This window comes from Pseudorca crassidens, chromosome 2 (assembly GCF_039906515.1).
Source record: "Pseudorca crassidens isolate mPseCra1 chromosome 2, mPseCra1.hap1, whole genome shotgun sequence".
NCBI classification, from domain to species: domain Eukaryota; kingdom Metazoa; phylum Chordata; class Mammalia; order Artiodactyla; family Delphinidae; genus Pseudorca; species Pseudorca crassidens.
In genome coordinates this window covers 81,948,948-81,971,004 of record NC_090297.1, presented here as the reverse complement: position 1 = coordinate 81,971,004, position 22,057 = coordinate 81,948,948, and the positions used below count along the sequence as shown (strand labels likewise).

The 22,057-nt window shown below is 34.2% G+C and overlaps 1 protein-coding gene across 3 annotated transcripts in view; it reads right to left on the bottom strand.

Moving 5' to 3' along the window:
* Positions 1 to 213: 213 nt before the first annotated feature.
* The window catches only part of FNBP1L (formin binding protein 1 like), a 120,565-nt gene continuing 98,721 nt past the window's right edge, over positions 214 to 22,057 (bottom strand). The window contains exons 8-17 of one of the 3 annotated variants that reach the window (XM_067726952.1): positions 21,911 to 22,057; positions 20,053 to 20,256; positions 18,440 to 18,598; positions 13,772 to 13,786; positions 11,085 to 11,194; positions 9,505 to 9,637; positions 8,174 to 8,268; positions 5,414 to 5,562; positions 3,842 to 4,000; positions 214 to 2,554 (exon numbers count right to left, since the gene is read on the bottom strand). In XM_067726952.1, coding sequence (XP_067583053.1) covers positions 2,547 to 2,554; positions 3,842 to 4,000; positions 5,414 to 5,562; positions 8,174 to 8,268; positions 9,505 to 9,637; positions 11,085 to 11,194; positions 13,772 to 13,786; positions 18,440 to 18,598; positions 20,053 to 20,256; positions 21,911 to 22,057 — 1,179 coding nt within the window. In that variant the 3' untranslated portion in view covers positions 214 to 2,546. Of the gene's footprint in view, positions 4,001 to 5,413; positions 5,563 to 8,173; positions 8,269 to 9,504; positions 9,638 to 11,084; positions 11,195 to 13,771; positions 13,787 to 18,439; positions 18,599 to 20,052; positions 20,257 to 21,910 lie in introns of all 3 variants that reach the window. The other 2 variants (XM_067726951.1, XM_067726953.1) reach the window with 2 other exon arrangements.

Here is a 22,057-nt window from a genome sequence, read left to right as displayed (position 1 = left end):
ACTTTTTTTCCCTTTAAGAAAGCTTGAGAGAAACTAAAACTAGAATAAAATTTTCAAAACTGCTTTACAAAAATTGTTGCCCAACACAGATGCTTCCACTTGTGGAACCTGGTCATCTACTTTGTATTACCTGGAACTTAGCATATTCAAGAACAAAACCATTATATCTCTTTAGTTCACACAGCAGTAAGAGATAATACTATACACCTTAACTGACCATGAAAAGATTATTTTATTCCATGAAAATATTCTCAACAGAGAACACTATCTTAAACAAAGCATTTACATTAAGAAATCAACATGTGCACAAAAAGAGTAAAAATTACTGAAAAAATTAAAGACTTCTTTTGGACAATTCACATATTCAAATTTAAGAATGATTTAAACTGTGCAAGTACAAATGTCTTTCCTATTGTAATAACCCATACACAGGTTGCACTATTCCACGTGAGGGAACTTGCCTCCTACGGAAGCAAATCCTGCTTTAAGAAAAACAAACAGTAGCTTGAAAAGAACAGTTAGTCCTCACAAGAAAGCCTTAAACTTTGCCCTCTGTGGCTGTTGCCAAAAAGCACAAGCACCTCAGGCTTTGTACAGAAGACAAACACAGCCAGCTCAGGTTTCCTCTTCATTGCTAACCTTTAAAATAAAAATAGCACTGGATCTGAAAACTACTTTATGTAGTCTGTCAGTACTGAATAATGTCACTTTATATAAATAACCCTGTAACGAGATTTAAAATCTAAAACTTCATAGTTTACTAGCCTTAAAGGTAATACACTATCATGTCAGCTGTGTAATGGGAGTACTTGATCTTACGAAGGCATCGACTTTCACACAATTGTCATTCAACTTTAGTATAACTGGTAGTACGATTCAAATAACACTGGGAAAAATTATTAAAGCAGTCACACAGTTTCTAAAATATCGCTTGAAATCCAACAATACACAGACCATTTCACGTTCTTTCTTCCTTCAAAACAGTAAAGAACCAAATTAATGAAGCTTCCATGTTACAAATATCCCCCCACCCCCACCCACCTCCCCATTAAATGTCACTAAGAAATTAGTTAAGATACAAGTCATTAACAGAATCACAAATGCGAGGGAGGACAACATGAGCAACATGAGCGTAGGGGCACTGATGACAATTATATTTACAAGTATAAACATACAGAAACTCCCATTTTACAAGGAAAAGTGCACATAGATCATTACAAAGTTTCACTAAATTGTATGTGGTTCAAATAAAATCATCACTTGGAAACAGACTATCATTGTAATAATTAAGTGAGAAAACAGTAACCCCAAATCAGAAGACAATGGGAGGGAGGTCCATAAAACTTCTCATAAAAACACTAAGTAAAATGGACTCGGACATGTCTTTAGTTTGATGCGTAAATTTGAAGATGCACCAACAAACATGGTAGAGCTCTAAAAGCCACCTACCGAGGTTGTATCGGCAGCTATAGCAGCACTGCCGAGTTAATGGAGGTCGCACTGAGCTGACACATAAAGCCCTTTGTGGGATACTGTAGTGGTAGTGTTGGCAATCAGCAGATTTAGGCACTCTAGTTTAAGGCAGCGTTTGAATGGAAGCAGCTGACTTCTGACAACAGTCCTTTGTCTTGAGGTGGTGAGTATCTTCTGTGTTTATTATGCCAGGATTTCAGTGCTGACTATAGATTCTTCCCAGACTGAGGTGCTGAAGATGTATCATGTTTCAAAGAGTTCTTTCAACTGGGCTGTAGGCTAGAGCAGAGATGTTTTTTCTTCTGATCATAAATACTTCAGGTTCACAAACTGCTTCTTCATAATGCCAAAACTGGAATGTTTTGCAGTGGGGAAGTTATAGCAGCGTACACAAATAGTAGGATGGAAACATTAGTGCTGGAGATGTTTGACAAAGTGATTTGCACTACAAATGTAAAACAAAACAAAGGCTTTGACAAGAACAAGGGATTATAAAGACATGCCTGAAAAATCTAAACCCGATCACTCTAGACATGCAACAGGATGTTAAGCAAGCACAGAGGTGACGCAGGCAGACACTGACAAATGGCAAGGATTCTAACAGACAATGGGTCTAAAAGCCAATTAAACAGAGCTGCGATGGACAGTCCTCTTGGAACAGTCAAAAATGGCAAGGATTCTAACAGACAATGGGTCTAAAAGCCAATTAAAAGAGCTGCAATGGACAGTCCTGTTGGGACAGTCAGATATGACAAACTTAAGGACAGCTCTGCATTCTTTCTGATTTGGATATCAGTAAAATAAATGGAAAAAACAAAGGTTAGCCATTGTTGGCTTTTTTCCTTTATGTGAATAACTGTAATTGACAAGTTTAAGGGTTGGTATTACAATGATTTTTTAAAACAATGTACGGAAATGCTAATGAAGTTAGTAAAAAAATAATCATGTCTGCATGCACTCATGCAACTTGCTTCTCTCACTCTCTCTGAGCCTGACAACTCTAATACCCTCCCCCCAAAAGCAGCTGCATGTAACCTCCTTCAACATCTTGCCCATTTCCTCAGAAACCCTCTTCAGGAACCTGCAGTCCAGGAGGAAAAAGAAAAGAACAATTACTGAAGACCTTTAGTAAGACCAAAAGGAGTGTTCAGTTTAAAGTGTCCATCCCAAATGTCTCTAAAATCATTTTATAGTCAGCTATTAAAAACACCAAAACATGTTGGAACATGAGCAAAATTAAGGACCAGTCTCTTAATTGCTTCCTCACTTTACTCCCCTACACAACTAGCACTGCAAATGTCTTGATTATACAGTGTTTCCAACAAATGCTTATTAAAATTGGAAAAAAAACTCCTAATAATTGACGATTCAGCTAAAATGAGGAAATGCCTTCAGTGATGACAGAGATATATTCCTCCAACCCAGTTAGTGAAAAAAGTCATTTTTTCTTTCAAGCAAAATTTGCCAGTACTTCTCCTCCATGCAAGATTTCCTCTTAGTTTATTTAGAATCCACTTTCCTATGTATAATTGCTAAATGCTAGTATCACTAAAGTGGTATTTCTCAAAAGACATTTAAAGATGAAAAATACAAGCATTAATTTAGAAGAAAGCTTGCACATTATTGAAAATTACTAGAAAACCTGAAAATATCCTTGGGTCTTAAAAGAAAGCCATTTTATTCACTTAAAGAGCAAGACCAGGCCCGTTTATTTTGCACGTCTCTTGATTAGCCTACTACTAAAACAGATTATGTGTTAGGTGCCTGTTTTCTTCCTTTAGGAAACTGAAGTCGAGAATAAGGACAAAAATGAAAATGATTACATTCGTATTTTATCCAATTAGCCAACTATTATTACATTTTTCCTAGAAACTGTAGCTACAATTTCAAACCCCTAGACCAAACCCCTCTTTTGGGCATCAGCTTTTTATAGCAAGCATTTCAGAGCAGTTTTACTTGAGTTCACTACAGTCACTGTGTTTCCTGAAGCAAAGTGTAGAGGGGTAGGGAGCTTTCTATCCCTACCCCTCTACAGGATGGATTCCTGCCCAGTAGATTAAATTTTATGATTTATAAGGCAGAAAAACACAAATCCTTCACACAGACTTAAGCAGGACATAAAGCAAAAGGCATCAATTAAGTTTCACACCAACATCACTCAAATGGTAAAGCGTCACGAGAACAGTTTCTTGTAATAGTCACATCTCTAAGATCGAGCCTACACTCAGCTCACACAGTGAACAATAAATCTTGGATGCCCTTTCAGCTTTCTTATGTTTTCCCACCCATTGTGTTTTCATTTTGTTATCGTTCCTATGTCATACATGTTACAAAGCTGCCGGGTTAGTTTAGATGTAAGTTACTGCACCTTTACTGTTTTTCTCTAGAGTTACATCTATGTATGATGTGGGAACGTAGCCTTCTTCACCATTCTGTCTCCGAGCTCTTGTCCATCCATCACCCTTGTCCTCCTCAATAATGTATAGAACTTCACCTTCTTTCATTGCCAGAGTACCTTCATTATGTCCTAAATGAGCACAAGCATAATTTAAGTATAGCAATAATTTTGAATAAAAGTTACAAATACAACAAAAAACAACGTGGAACCCTACTAGATTTCAATGTAATAGAACTATGAGCCCACTGACTCTCATTACCAACACCTCTATGATGCTTTGTAGTTTACCCAACAGTTTCATATACTTACCTCATTTGAACTGCACAATAACCCGTGAGGCTGGCATTAACAGCAGCACCATGTAACAGATGAAGTATCTGAGCTACAACAACACTGTATGATTTGACAGGGTATGCTAACTCCTATTTCACTACTCCAACTCCTTCCCCAAATTTGAGTGGCACTGTTATCTAGAAAATTCATGAAGTTCAAAATAGTAACAAGACAGTGAGAGGGTTGGAAGAAAGAAGGAAAGAATATAATTTGAGGAGAGAGCAGAGAAAAATACAGGTCCAACTCTGGTGATGGTAGAAGCAGAATGATCATAGCCACAAACTTCCTTCAAAACTTCATCAGCCTCAGGCCTCTCTTTCTTCCCAATCCCTCAACCATTCCCAACCTGCTTAGCAGTAACAGTTTTCACAAATGAATATTTATTTAACATACACTAAATCCTTCCCTTACTCTCTGTAGCAAATTATAGCAAGATCTTATTTAATACTATTTTCTCAGAATGAGCAGCAACTAAAAACTACTCAATTTAAAAACCAAAACAATGGATGGGTAGGGAAGGGCCTTAAATTCATACACCATTTTATAACTTCTTTGTAAGGGTGTTACTCTGCTTGCTCCTCTGTGAAATGAAGAAAACGATTTTTCAAAGTCCAAGAGAGGGAAGGGTAACTAAAAACCTGTAAGAGAGGGCCACAATGCCTTCCTCCCCTTATAGAGTCTCTTCTCCAACTATCACAGGGGGAAGGATGGCATAGTCAGAAGCTACCACGTTTCCTCCTTCCCTCACCTGAAAATATGGCCTACAGGGTCAGCATATGGTGGTGGCACTCAGCTATGCCATTTGCCTAGTACCTGCCGCTCAATGTTAGCAAGTTACAAGGAAGAGCCTGAAGTGATATTTACCAGCCTTCCACTTTCTGGGTTGAGCTACATGCTCAAGCGGCTTCAACTTTGATGAGTACATCAAAGTTGGGAAATTCTGTATCAACCGAAGTTGATAATTAAATAATAATCTTTATTAGGATGCTGATAACATAGGTAATTTTCTTTCAATGTCATGTATGGAAGAAAAATCTCTATACCTGCAATGTAGTTAAAACAAAAATATTCACACTAATGAACTGGGATTATAATTTTCTGGCACTTATAGTTTTCTTATTTAGCTATAAGGACACTACAGTGCATGACTCTGTATGTAGACTTTAAGGAACCCATTTTATCAATTACAGTGTATTAAGAAAATCATACCATCGAAAGGGTAGATAGCTTTGCAGTGTCCAATAGCAGGCAAGGGATCGTCATCTTCAAACTCATCATCAAACTCACTGTGGTGACCATGCTGTTGGGGTGGCCCACGGACTTCTTGGTTTGCATCATCAGTATAGCTTCCCTCAGGGCTATGAAACAAAATTATCTCTAATCAAGTACATGGGAACTTTTTATATTACCTACAAGTTGATCTCCTCAGGATCAATTCAGAGAATCAAATAACCATGACACAGTTCCAAATTAAGTCTTCATTTTCTTAAATGTTGAAATGTATGTGTGTGTGTGTGTGTGTGTGTGTGTGTGTGTGTCTTCTAATTCAAAATGCTTTTGTTGAATTTCCTGAAATTAAAAATTAAAAGATTACAATGTTCTAGGCACATAACATGTATTCGGTAAGTATGTCTCATTATCACTGGGTCCAGAGATAAAATGGAAAAATGTCATGGACATTTGGTTTTTATCATCCTGGATTCATCACCCCCTCTTTTTTCAAGAAAACCCTAAAATTTCTTAGGGGACCCACCCAGACCCATGTTCAGTTCACAGGCTTCAGGTAGAGTTGCTCTGTCCTGGTTCCAGAGGGTCCATCTTAGCACAGAACTTGTATGACCAGAGTGAATAGTTCACTAGTAGGCATGTAACCCAGTAAGATATGAGAGATACACAAAGACTTTTGCTTGGGACTGTTCAGAGAAGCTCCCTTCCTTTTCCACTGGACGTGAACCTGGAGAAATATGAGCTTAAGAGCTTTGGAAGATCACCATGTAGAGCCTTTAAATGAAGCCAACACAGTGTAAGGCAAAACTGGAAGGTGGAGAGAAACGGAGTACTGAAGATATCATCTGAGTTCCTAGATCAAGCTCTCCCTGAAGTCAGCCAATAAAATCCCTTTTCAGTTTAAGCCAGTATGGGTAGAGTATTCATCCTGTCACTGAAAACCAAAAGACTCCTAGTAAAATTAATTTCCAATTAATCACGTTAAGAGGAAACTTAGTAACTAAGCAAATCCCAGAAAGCAGGTAATCCAAAGGCATTTTTTCTGTAAATTTTTACTTCAAAAAGAGAAAAAAATGTTGATTTTGCTAAAGAATCAAATGACTGAATAATATTTTCATAATTTGCATGATGAGATTTAGCAGTACTTTCAGTATGCCTGGAAGCCAAGTTCTTAATAACACAAACCAGAGGGACTAGATTATTTTAATCTAGGGTTTACCTAATAACAAAAACCAGTGTATTTGTGACTATCTCTTGATATATTAAGGATATATACTTTCAAAAAGTGATAATGGAGAGGAAGAGAAGGAGAAATTAACATTTGTCAAGCACATACTAGCACAGGTATTTTACTAGTAGGTGCTTTATGTACGCTATTTCAGTCGTCCCCAACCTTTTTGGCACCAGGGACCGGTTTCGTGGAAGACAATTTATCCAGGGACCAGGGCGGGGGTGGGGGGACGGGATGGTTCAGGCGGTAATGAGAGTGATGGGGGTGGCAGATGAAGCGTCACTCACCAGCCCACCCGCCGCTCACCTCCTGCTGTGCGCCACCCCTGCAGTTGGGGACCCCTACATTATTTCATTCATTACTAATAACCCTGTATGACAGGTATTTTAATCTTTACTTTATATTTTAGGAAACTGAGACTCAGGGAGCATTAAAAATGAACTGCTAAATGTGGAGGGGAGGGATAAATCAGGATCTTGGGATTAACACACACACACTACTATATATGAGACAGATAACCAACAAAGACCCACTATGTAGCACAGAGGACTCCACTCAATATTCTGTGATAACCTATATGAGAAAAAAATCTGAGAATGAATATATGTATATGTATAACTGAATCACTTTGCTGTACACCTGAAACACACTGTAAATCAACTATAATCCAATAAAATTTTTTAAAAAATGAATTTGCTCAGGCTTCCCTGGTGGCGCAGATGTTGAGAGTCCGCCTGCCAATGCAGGGGACGCGGGTTCGTGCCCCGGTCTGGGAGGATCCCACATGCCGCGGAGCGGCTGGGCCCGTGAGCCATGGCCGCTGAGCCTGCGCGTCCGGAGCCTGTGCTCCGTGACGGGAGAGGCCACAGCAGTGAGAGCCCGCGTACCGCAAAATAAAAAAAAAAAAAAAAAAAAAAAAAGAATTTGCTCAATTACAATGTAATTAGGTAGTAAACCAATATTTGATACTAGATCTCTCAAATTGTTCTCTAAGGTGAATCCAAATTTGTTGGATTTTATTATGAGGGGGAAAAAAAACATTTACCCAAAGGGAGAAAATGTCACAAATGGTATGAAAACATGGAAATTTAGTAAAATGCCTTTTGGAAGCTCTGATCCAATTTAACAATATGAATTTTTTTCCTTCACAAAACTTTGAGTAATTTGACAGTTAAATTTTTCTTTGGCATAAGCTACCCAACTCCATCTAAACCTAAAGGCAATCTTCCCAGGCCTGGGGAGCCTATGCCTCTAGACCACAGCTCCCAGAATTTTCCAAGTTCCTACCTCTCTGTTTGTAGACGCATTACAAACTAGAACTGAGCAGCAATATGAAATTCCATACTTCACCTGTAGCTATTATAAAGAAACAGAAAATTATTTAGGTTCAAAGATTGAGTTATTAAAAGCCAAACTTGTAGGAAAAAAGAGAACTGTATGAAGTTTAGGACAAAACAGTGAGAAAAGTTTGGGGTAAAAGCAGGAAATACAAATAAAATGCAAAAAATAACCTTTCTCGTCCCTGTGTTACAAGGTGATTTATGTCACTGCTATGCCTTCTGTCTCCTCTTCCACCTGTTTTGCCTTCAACTTCAGACAGCCAAGCCTTAGGGAAAAAACAAAACTGAGCTCAATAAATATATATATATATATTTTTTTTTTTTAATTTATTTACTTTTTGTTTTATTTTCTATTTTTGGCTGTGTTGGGTCTTCGTTGCTGCACGAGGGCTTTCTCTAGTTGCAGCGAGTGGGGGCTACTCTTCGTTGTGGTGTGTGGGCTTCTCATTGCGGTGGCTTCTCTTGTTGCAGAGCACAGGCTCTAGGCGCATGGGCTTCAGTACTTGTGGCTCACGGGCTCTAGAGCGCAGCTTCAGTAGTTGTGGCACACAGGCTTAGCTGCTCTGAGGCATGTGGGATCTTCCCGGACCAGGGCTCGAACCTGTGTCCCCCACATTGGCAAGCGGATTCTTAACCACTGCACCACCAAGGAAGCCCAATGTATGTATTTTAAAGCTCATAAAATATTCTACATTTAAAATGTGCTTTGGGTCTTTATAATTATGTAATTCTTAGAGAAGGGAAACCTTTATTTCAATTTGGTCAATGATCAACTTGATGACTGATTAAAAACATAGTACGTTTAGTTTTACATAAAGTTTTAAATAAGGAAAAAAACTTCAACGAGGGATTAATTCTAAAGATTATGATACCTGAACTTCCCTGGTGGCGCAGTGGTTAAGAAGCTGCCTGCCAATGCAGGGGACACAGGTTCGATCCCTGGTCCATGAAGAGCCCACATGCCACACAGCAACTAAGCCCATGCACCACAACTACTGAGCCTGCACTCTAGAGCCCATGAGCCACAACTACTGAGCCCGTGCACCACAACTACTGAAGTCCATGTGCCCTAGAACCTGCACGTTGCAACTACTGAGCCAACGCGCTGCAATTACTGAAGCCTACGTGCTCTAGGGCCCGCACGCTGCAACTACTGAGCCCGCATGCTGTAACTACTGAAGTCTGCGCCTACAGCCCGTGCTCCGCAGAAAGAGAAGCCACCGCAATGAGAAGCCCACGCACAGCAACAAAGAGTAGCCCCCATGTACCACAACTAGAGAAAGCCCTAGCGCAGCAACAAAGACGCAACTTAGCCAAAAGAAAAAGAAACAGAAAAAAAAAAGAAAGATTATGATACCTTACTTTTAGATTATGGTACCTTACTTTTAGATCATAAACTCTAAAATAAAATATTTGAAGATAATTCTAGCAAAACCCAATCTATCATAATGAAGTTTATAAAAATGAACTTATCTTAGACAACTGCTAAATAACAAATCTACCTCATTCTTGTGGATTTCCATTCGCAGGCGGTCAATGTTATTCATGGTCTCTGCTAATTTAGGCTGCAAACTCCCTGGGTCCCCCATTTGTGGATTTTTCTCATATACATCTTTCATTTTGTTGAGTGCTTCTCTGAAAATGAGCAGGAAGACATAAAATTAAACATTTACTTTACATGTTCCCAGATAAAAGAGTTTCATTTGATTCTGGGGACTCACATGCAGCCTAATCGTAAAAGTCGTATCTCTTTAACTTTAATCAAACATTACCTGATTGAAGATAATCTGCACGAAGCTGATCATGTATATAGTTAGTAATTTATGGAGGCAGTCTTTTAAAACATTTAGAATTAAAAAAAAAAGATTTCATTTCTTGCTTCCTAAATGAGATTATATATATTTAATCAAGGACTGAAAGAATATTCCTCAATATTGTTAAACTCATCATGTCCCAAATCAAACTCATCATATTCTCATCCAGACACATTATTCCACTGGTGTTCCTTATCTTAGTTCACAGCATCATCATCCTCCCACTCATCTATACCATCTTTAACTTGCCCCTCTCCCTCTAAATTCAAGTCATTCATCCTCTTCACTTCTCTAATCATATCACTATTACCATATCACTATTATATCACTATATATGCCTCAATTAGCTCTCCTTGGCTGTAACATCTGACATTACTAACACTCCTTAATATTCTTTTCTTTCTTGATTTCCTGGAGGTTACATTTTCTTTTCCCTTCCCTTCACCTCTGTCCCATTATTTCCCTCACTGATTCCTTCTCTTCTGTTTATCCTTTAAATGTGTTACATAAAATGACAGAAATTTCTTCTCATCTCATCCTACAGTTCTCCTTTTTAAGGTTGATCTCTTAATGCTTTGTTTTTTCCAGTTTTATTGAGACAAAATTGACTTTTAATATCACCTATCTTCAGATCATTCTCAAGTATGAATCTCTTCAATCATTCATGTCAGAGTTTAAGCTCCAATTTTATCTTCAGTGTAAAAGCAGGTAGTAAGTTACCAATCCACTGTAATAACCCTTTATTCATCATATATAAATCTCTATATTCATTAAAACAAAACTGAACTAAAAGAAACTTTTAATAAAATTGAAAAAAAATTAAAGCTACGAATGAATCTGAAGCTGTAAGTAATCAAACACTGTTTTCCAACATTCTTGCAGCAAACAAAATAATTATAACCTCAGATTTCTATTGAGCTCAATTTATATACTAAAGCAAAATAAAAATTTATCAAAATATAAGAGGTAGTTAGTGTTGGTGAAACTACCCTTGATAATCATCAAACTATTTTGAAAATTTATGGAAGACATAAATATATACTATTAGCATCCAATAAGTAACCTGCAACCTAAGAAACTCTAACATTTCATTTTAAAAATATGACAGAGCACAATTTTCCAAAGTTTAGGACTGTATTTTTCCCTCAAAAGATATTTCAATTAGGATGTATAATTTTTAAGCCTTTTATACATCACATTTAAACATATCATTCAAAGTAGACTCTGAAAGGAATAATGATGGCAGACAGAACTTAATGGGAAAATACTTTTGGTCTGATTCTTTTTGTAGTTCTCTGTTAAGTTCATCGATGCGCTGCTGTAGTTTTTTACGTCTCTGTTCAGGTGGCAGATGACTGAAATCTTCTAGTGCTGGGCCCTGAAAAGAGAATCTAAATCATTATAAAAGATATTTTCATGAAATTTTATTTCTAAAATATACTCACTATAAAGTAAGAATATATATCAATTTTAAGTTTAATTTCAAATTAGCCCCAAACACCTCCTTTTAAGAAAAAGAAATCTACATAGATACGTATGTGTATGTTAATTAAAACAATCGTATTAAAAAAAAAAAATCGTATTGAAGAAAGAGCTCAGATGCCAGTCACTTTTTAAAAAATCATGAAATAGAATAGGTAAAAATATCAGCAGATACAGATAATTGGTAATTACCAGTATAACATTATATTCAGGTCTCGGCAGAGTTAAAATAAATACAGATGAACCTTCTTACAGCAATAACAATGAAATGGAAACACGTAACATTTCTCACTTATACAAAGTATTTTTTATATAACATACTGCACCACATTCCCAAATCAAATCTATTGCCGTGATACTCGGGATATTACAAATGTTCAGACTGAAAATATGAAAAGTTTATATAACTGAGTTAAACAACTTACCTCATAAAGGCAATATAACTAATGAAAAATATTTTAATATTTCACAGTCTTTGAATGATTATATTTATTAAACCATTCATTAGAACCGAAACATACTTGATCATTAAAAAATAAAAGGTAGAACTATCCACCCAGTGAAATGTAAGTAGAAACTACATTCCAATAAGGAATTTATTTTCAATTATCCTTTGTACAACCAAATAGCATACCTCAGTTGTTCTTGAAATAAAGATATAATCCAAAGAAAGATAAAATCCTTATTTAGGAAGGATGCTTAATGTCTAAAATTTTTTTAATGTTTTGATATTCAAGAAACTATATCATTTAAGAAACAGTTCTAGTATTTAGATGTAACTTCTGATTCAAATGATGTCTTTCTCCTCTTAAATGTTAATCATGTCATTGTTACCGTAGTTATCTTATTAGAGATTATACAACCAGACCAATGTTAGCAACTATTGATTCCATTTAACATGAGCCCATATTTATGTAAGATTTTACATACTCAAAAATTGCTGACAACTATTATTCTTCATTTTTCTCTTTAAAATGGGGATTTTAAGAATATGCAATTCAATTTTTTAAGTGTTGCTGAAGTGAGCTCCCACAACAAATGCATCCTTGCTCCTTGAACCACTGACTCCTATAACACATCTAAATAGCTTTATTTCACCATCTATAAGAGTGCTTCCCTTGCTTTTAAAAAAGATAAAACTCACTTTTCAGGTAAGCCATGATCAAATGTAACATTTAATTCATAAGAAAATTTTTTGCAAATGGCCTGAACATTATGGACATTCAACAAGCCTGTCTAAAAAAAAAAAAGGAGGACATCTTTTCTAAGTGGCTTTTGTATTTTAATCTACCAGTCACCAGAAATAAAAATCTGTCAATCACCCAAATCTGACCTAAATAAACAAATGGCAAAATTTCCTATAAGGTGCCTTTAAATTTAGTGGTCAATTATCAATGTAAGTTGTCAGATTTAATCTAATTTGGGGTACAGGTATATAATACTTTGAAAACTATTATATTGTGCCAAAAGTAAAACTTTCTTATTTATATTTTTAAATTTAATGAAATGAAAAAACACATTTCAATATTTTTTTTTGATAGTATTGTAATAAACTCACAATTACCTATAAGTAAATCCTCCAGATTTCCACTTATCATTAATCGAACTTGTTCTCAAATTTATTAACAGCAGATAGCTAGGTACTTGCATTTTTAATATCCCATTTTTACATTATAACATATTCCTTTATAGAATATGAGAACTAAACTCACTCTATTTTCTATGGCTGTAAAGGAGACTCTGAGACATTTAAAAACCTCTCCTACTACATGGGAATTCATAAAAGGCCAAACTGCAATAGTCTGAAAAAGACTCATTTGTTTTCCAAAAATGAGAAACTACATAAGCACCCAATAATTTTTACATTAGGTCTTCACAATGCAGTTCCATTAATTTGTTTGAAACATATGTATAAAGGAACATCACACACATGCACAAGCACACATGCGCACACACACACAATATTTAAGTTATTTGTGCTTTTATTCCCATTCATTAGTAGACAAGAAGAAAGCACTGACTCTCTAATGAAACGAGCAAGAAATCTTTCTTTCTTACATTTTGGAAAATCTAATGATTCTTGTGATAAACTACAAATCAAACTTATATGATCTTTTTAAAGAGTGTTAAGAAAAATCATTTTTAATTTTTCTTTTGTAAAAACATAAACTTTTGTTCTACCATGTAACTTTTAAAATGACGTTTAACTATAATTTCATTGTCTGTAACATGACAAAGACTCCACCCAATAACATTTAAGAACTTAATGAGTTACAGTTAACCACATTATTATTAAATTTTATGACATCAGAGGTACTGGCATGTGTTGGACTATGGATTAAATTATAAAAAGAAAAGACATACAAGGTAACATGTGGGGATGTACGTTACCACTTTGTTTTGAATTAAACAAAACAATGTTTTGTGATTATTTAATGTTGGCACAGTATATAGATCAGCACATAAGGCTTACCATCTTCACCGACCACTGAATAGTTCAATGGAAAACAGAAAGAAATGGTATATTATTCACATGAAACCATAATACAGAAGATGCAATAACTTATTCTTTTTTTTACAATATTAAAATAAATCATGTACATTTCACAATCCAAACAATTATGCCAGAAAAACAATTTTAACCACACTTTTGGAAAAGTAAATTACTTGCAAAAAAATATATACACTGATGATAATGGGCAGATATTTTCCAAGTGCAACTGAAACGCAAAAGTAAATAGTAATCATTCTATCAGTAAACACGTATTTTCTTCTTTAAAAAACAATTTTTACATAAGTGGATTTCACTTACATAGCTGTTCATGCTCAAAATACTAATATTTGAAAAGGTGAATATGAAAGATTTAATATTAGCCATTTAAAATAAATATTAGATGTAGTATTAAAGAATGGAATACTTTTCCCAATGCATTAAACAAAACACCATTATCTGAATTATTATAGTTCAAAATACTGTTTTGAATTTAAATATACTATGGGTCAGTAAGGGTAACATTTCTACTTTAGTTTTAAGGTGCTATTTTTAATGTACAGACACATTAAAAAACACATTATTATCAAAATAATAATGAGTCACCCAGATTCAAGTTTCCCATACATATTTGCTAATGGACACAAACATATGGGTTGAATTTTGCTTTGAAGATATAGCTTCCATTTCTCAGTTTTCATTCTGAAATCCATGTGCTCGAAAAGCAACACTAAAAATACATAACTTCAATTTTTAGAAAACTGGTTAAAATTTATTCTTTCTGAAAATGTGAAATGACATAGCACAAAGTCCTCTCATATTGTGAATATATATATGCATATTTATATATCACCCACATTCTATGAGTTACCAGGATTCTGCAACTGGCACTGCATCTGTCTGCCATCCACACGTGTATACATGCACATGCGTGCGCACAAACACACTCACACACACATTGTGACCCATAATACTCGGTAGAGCTTTGCAAAGTTCATCTTCATATCCATTTCATTTGTTTAGCGACCTCTAAAATTTTTACTTGTCCCTATTTTCTAAGTCATGATGTTTTAGAGAATATGGAAGATGTCAGGTAGAACTTCACATAAAAAATATAGATTTTAATAAATAGCTGACAAAAATATCTACCCTTTATCTCTGATGAACTGGCCATATATATTAATGGTTACGATGATAAGAAAAGATGACATACGCTATCCATTATCTTTCCAAATTAAGCTTAACATTCTTTAGACTGTCAGTAGTTTCAGGGAACAAAAACCACAACTTATTTTGCTATGACAAAATTCCTGGTAAGAAGATTAGAAGGTTTAAATTTTAAAAAGATATTTATGGTCTTCTATAAATATTATTAAAACAGAATCATATAGATGATAAGAAACAAAATAGGTAAAGCATTTGAATTTATCTTTTATGATAATCTCCACCAGCTAAATTTCTAAGTGATACAAATTATTTTTTCAGTTTCTATATTAATAGTTTTACAGAAAACAATAATATAATTATAACTGAAATATCAAATGCTTCAGTTTTTAGCTAACCTAGTTTTACTATCAATTAGAAAATAAATTCACAGTTCATTAACCTTAGATTTGGGGATATTAAAAACTAAAGTTCTTTGTAAAATATTAGAAATATATTTTGTCTTTTTTTTAAAGCAATTCACGTTCAATAGAGAAATACTATACTCTCATATGCAATTTTCATATCCCTGTAACTAGAAAATTTCACATACCCACTATATCTTAATAAATACATAAGGGACCTAAAAAGGAAATCAGTCAGACAATTCAAATTATTATGTGTATTTAAGTTAAAGACAGGAAAATCCTGAGAACTATATTCTGGATAAATAAAAGCTTACAAAAATGACTCTAGAAGTCTATAATATCATGAATAATTTAAAAAGAAAACATGGACTTGATACTGCTAGATAAATATACTTCTAAAAAAAAAACAAGGAGTACCCAGTAAGCTCCAATGAAGTAGTTATAGAGTAGAAATTATTCATTTTTATATTAAGTAGTTAAGTTTGGGTGTGCACCAAATATCTATTTAAGGTTAGATCTTGATGTCACAGAAGGAAATTATAAACCCTCATCCCTCAGAGAAAGTCTACCAGTACCACCATCAAATTCAAAAACACTGGTCCAATATAACATTTCTCATATCCTTAAAGATACTGCAAACTGTATACAATAGGTTTTCTTAAGAATGAGAGAAAAAGAAATTATAAATTTTTAAAAAAGCCAAAAGCAGGTACTTAGGAAAAATGATGTAACAAATATATAGCTCAAAACAAGAGTTTCTGCTTTGAATGGTACAACTCATCAGCTTTATGAAACCTTAAGACTTTGTAAGTTTAATGGACTTACATGGAAATCCATGTAAAAACACATAAACTGCCTTCTTAAAGCTTATCTTCTTTTTCTATATTGAGAAAATTCTTAAGTGGAAGAAAACATAATTTCGAAATAGTATCTAGTAAACTACCAAATACCAATCAAAATAGAAAGAAACTTCTCAATGCCAAGGTAATAAACTTTACTTCCTGCTCTATTCTCCAATCTCTAGTTAGTTTGTCTGTCATATTTTCCATCTTGCATACTGCTTTTTTCTTTGGCATGATAACTAATAATAAAAGTGGGACCATTTTGGCCTTCTGGAACTAGCCCCCCACCCCCCCGCCAAATGTACTAATATTTTAAATTAAAGCAATATGTGGAAATACGAGAAATAATGACTCCGCAGATACTTTTAAGTTCTACGGTTATAAAATTCTACCAATAGATTTATTCAATAACAATGAAGATGGCACATATTTAAGCTTCTCTCTCCAGGGCTCCCAGTTCTAACTGCCTAAACTTTTTTCAAAGAATTATATTTACTGCATACCTCTATGACTATACTGTGTAGGGTACTGTAACTGGGCCTGGTAGACTCGATATGTAGGACACATACGTGATTACAAAAATATGGCTACTAGAAATTACTATTTGTACTTTCTCATGATTTATGAAAAAGCATAATATTTAATGAAGTCTAAGTCATCAAAGAGAAGAAAGATGGGAATTAATTCTACTCTATTGTTCAGGCAATAGAAATCCCACGTATGATTTCTTAAAGTCTTTTAAAACAAGTAATAAGAGCTTTGAAAAGTGATAACAGGCACCTATGGTGCTTGTAGGTATAATACAGACTCATTCACAGGGACTTTTCAAAATGTCATGAAATTAACCTATATCATTCACATACAGAATTAGAAAAGGTAGACGCAAAGAAGTTCACGTCATTATAGGAAAAAAGGAAGTCCCAAAAAGAACATAATACACTAGGATATTTCTGCTGCACTACTGATACCAATTGTTTGTCATACTGTTTCAATGGAAATGTAAATAATAATGTAATTTTGCCCTAAATTAATGTATCTTGTCCACATGTGGCCAGAAGAGAAACCCAACTAAAGCAATTTGAAGATAGAAAGGGCTACAAACAGTGAGAAACACACAGGCTAGACAGAGAAGGAAAAAGAAGAAAGAAATGAAAGGGAGAGAAGGAACAGAGGGAGAGAGGAAGGGAGGAGAAGCAGGGAAAAGAAAGGAAGAGAGAGGGATTGCAAGGAAGAGTGAGTCCAAGAGTGAGTGTATTGCTGTTAATGATTAGAGTTCTTATGACACTACTAGACTCTGAGTTCTCATTGGTGGAGTATCACACCTATGTTTTTTATATGTCCAAACAAATGCTCATACAAATCTCATAAATGTATCTAAATTATGAGCTATGAATATTACAAACACGGTCTTAAAATCAGATCATAAAAGAAATTAGACTAACATAATGAAGTAACACTAATTTATCAGTAGTATAACAGTTGTTGCTAAGAAACAATTTAATATTTGCTTTTTACTATTCTAAAACTTTTCATTTGCAGAGTATATTTAGTTTTAAGTAAATGCCAAAGGCTAGCCTATTGGGGAAAAAAAAGGAAATATTTGGTAAAAAATACTTCCTGTAACAATTACTCAATACAAATTCCATATAACCATTACTCAATAATATCTAGCATTTTTATAGGCTTTACAACTTACAAAGTACTTTCTAATATATTATCTTAATTGATCTACAATCTTGATATTTAACATGCCTATCTTTGATTTTTTATTTAACTATTGGAAACTGTGTTTTATGCTTCTGAAAGTAGGGCCATTAAAATTAAAATAGAACTTGATTTTTTTTGCCAACAAAATAATACTTTATAAGTTCGCAGAGGTCATTAGTGGCAAATTATTACATGAGTATCTCCAGTGACAAATTACTGAAAGTCTTAAAAATGTAAATACATTACAAGACAATGGCGAACATATGACTTCACATAAACAACAACAACAAAAAAAATAGCTAATATGATGGTACCCAGCACCCTCTTTATAATACCATTCTTTTATGGGTGAGCATTTCAAATGTTATAAAGAGGAGTTGTTTTTAACTTGAGGGCGGCTATACTTAATTCTGTCGTGTTTTAAACTACATATATATAGGAGAGAGCCTTATAATGAGGGTGGAGAGTATTAAAAGCCACAGTACACACACAATAGGCCATCATGCATTTTAACCCATTATTAAACTTACCCCTCTTTTGAGACTTCTGAAAGAAGGAATTCTGGGCTTCCCTGTTTTTATTTCATTCATACAATAATGCACGGGCTCAATGGAGAATGTGAGAAACTGGGACCCATTAGGAGTACTGGATGTGAATAAACTAGTAGGGGTTAAGGGTGGGGACTGTGGCTAATATGGAAATAAAGAAAGGAATCAATAAGCCAAATGTGCATAGCTTTTTTTCCTAAATGAAAATTCTATTTTTGGCAACATACTTTTTACAAAATATATCTCAAATAAAGTTTTCTATAAAAATATTATAAGAAAGTTAACATAGCTTTGCCAAAACTGTCATTTTAAAAAGTCAAATTTACTTTTAAAAATGTACCACTTCATCACTTTTTTACAAGCTGACAGACTGAAAATATAGAGTGTATACAAATTATAAGGTTAGAGAGAGCAATAGGACCTAGACAAAAAAATTCTCTTCCGATTTCTAGAATATTAGCACCACCTAGTTAGTTATACTTAACCTATAATACTTGTCAGAGATAAAGGCAGCAGCTACAGTTAAAGTTATCTAAATAGTCAATGTCTATTAAAATATTAAAATTGTAACTGATTATCATAAATAGGCAAAATAATTTCATTACGTTGTGGCTTTCCTCTCAAAACTGTTTCTATTTCATCCCTGTTGCACCTCTTTTTTAAAAAAAATTTCAGTATTCCTTGTTTTTCTAAGCTCTCCTAGCTACTCTGATCTGACTTTAAAAAAAGTCTCACCTCTCAACTTCTCAATGGGACAATATTATGAAAAGCATGAATAAAGCTTGAGTTAATTATAATTGTGCTTTTAAAGATATTTACAGGTATATTATAATGAGTTAAATTTTATCTACATTCGTATGTCAAGATCAGAAAAATGAATTAAAATAATCATGTATACTTTAATACAGAACATCAGATTAAAAGTACATATCTATTCTCCTGATTATGACACTTTATAGCCATTAAATTGATAAGAAGATTAAGCACACATCTATTCCATTTGCTCACCTGCTGAGCTAAATTTATCTATCTAAAATAAACAGCACATCAAAAGATGGGTTTCAACAGGAGGTTAAGAGAGATTCTCTTAGTAAACTAGAGATTTTTTTAAACTTCAAATAACACACGCATTGAGCCCTTCCCATTAAATATTCACATGGATAATAAAAATAACCTTATTAGTATGATCTATAAGACCTAATCTGACATTTTATTATTGCTGTGGTCAATCATTCATTCCAACTGAGAACTGCAATTTTTGTGATCTTAGAGTCAGATCATAATGATTCTGAAAAAATTTGAACTGAAACTAAATACAAATGAAATTTCAAAAGCATATAATTTAAGAGATGTTAACAGCTTATTTAGTATTTTTACTCATTTTTATATGGCAGTCAAATGTTAAATCCAGAAATAATTTTTACTATTAAGGTACAAAATTCTATGTTTCTACTAAGTGAAAAGTTAATTGAATCATTCAAATCAAAATATTTATTCTCTATTAATAGTAAACCATTATCCATTCAATACCTACATCATTTTAAATGACAAACTAAAACAAAATTATTAGCATAGAGGAATTTTATGACTTTTACCTTTGGCTTCTTTCCAAAGAGCCACAACTTGCCCTTGGCCTTTCCTACTGTGGTTTTGGCATCCACCTTCCCACTTTCCTGTTTGGATGCACTGATAGTCCCATCAGAAATGGTTCTATAAATATGCTGACTGTAATCTTCAAATGGAAAGTCTCCTGGAGGTTCAAATCCGGACTTAAAGGAGTCTACTACCATCTGAGAGTCCTATACACAAGAAACATGTTTTTTTTAACCATTTCATTTGCTTATGATACCATATTAGCTTTCAAAAACCTTAATCTGTGTTAGAGAATAACAAATAAAAATTTAAAGAAATAATTCTACAATACTTATTAAAGGTTTAAAGTGAATAATTTCTTCCTGTGAATATGTAATAAACCATAAATATTTTAATTCCTATAGAAAAATAATTTACAAATTACTACTTTATTAATTTGTAATGTTCACGGATGTTTTCACTCAGGGTTATTCTCAAGTAGAAATTCTAAGTTTTAAAGGAAAAGGGTTTTCTGTTTTACAGGATGTCTCCAAAGAAGGTGACCTATGGAAAAGAGGAAAGGGCATCTAATTGTAAAAGAGGGTAAGAGACAAGTAGAAAGGCTTTCATTCACGCAACAGGGGAAAGGATAAATAAAATATATTAAAGACATACGAGGAAATGTTAACAGAACAATGAAAAAAGATCTCACAAACAATACTGAGTGCAAAAATTAACTCAAATAAAGTTTAGCACCATTTACCCAAAACTTTAAAACACACATAAGTGTTATATATTGATTTTGGACATACATACCTCTATCTGAATGTTCTATTGACACCTTAAAATCATTATTTGCAAACAGAATACTTTATCTCTACAAACTCCTCGCCCACCCCTACCAGCTCTCCTCTTTTATTCCCTATCTCTGTTGGTAGTACATTTTGCCTATCATTTAGTCAAAAGTCATCCTTAGGTCATACCTTACTTTTTTTTTGTCACTAATGCCACCCCCACCAATCATCTGCTAAAGGGTAAGAAGAGGGAGAGAGGAGAAGGACCTAACTATATTTGTAACCTTGGATGCAGCTATACCAAAATATAAATGTATGTTTGAATTCCCAAAGAACCCCAAAATCTTCTTTCCTTTTTTAAATTTAAGTCAAAATTCTGTTACAAGAAAGACCTTCACTCATATAAAACCAACTTGCCATGAAAACTAAAATACGTAGTACATATTTGGCACTCCCCAAACACTGGTTCTCTTCTCTTCCTTTTCCCTCATATCCTCATTTTCTGTTAACCTTAGCTTCTCACTCACTAAATCAACATTTACTGATAAATGACCAGGTACAAGCCCTTTTCTAGACCTTAATCAAGATATAATGTGATTAGAATTACTTCTTCAAGAGGAGCAGGGCTTCTTGAAGGCAGTACCTTCTACTCATAATGCCCTCCTTCTTTTCTCTTGAGCCATCATTCCATACACTCCTCAGGCTTCAAAATGCAGCTCAAGTACCAACTCCTGTGGTTACAAGCAACTCTTACAACTCTAGAGCTGACCATTTCCTTCTTTAAACTTTCACTAGACTAACAGTATCATACAGTTTGTAACATACAGTTCATAGGTTAGTTATACTCTTGGAGTAGAACTGAAAAATTAGTGGGGAAAGGAAAGAGAAGCATTAGAACTCTTTCCTTTTAAACAATCAGAATTTTAGTGTTTAGAATGATCCTTACAGCCCAGAGGAGTCTGGCAATAAGTTACTTCTACAGAATATAACTTAAAATCAGCTAACCATCAATTACTTCCCCCCTTTCCCAATTCATTTCACTAACTTAAACCAAATATATTACTCAAATTAATTATAAAACACTTACTCTTCTTTCGTCAACTGATTTTGCTGCAAGAATCATTCCTTCCAAACACTTTGAAATGATGGGAATAACTTTGCGTTCTGAGTCTGCAAATCCTCTGTAACACTCACTGAGTTTAATAGTCCTTCGTTCATCCATTTCTTGTAGTTG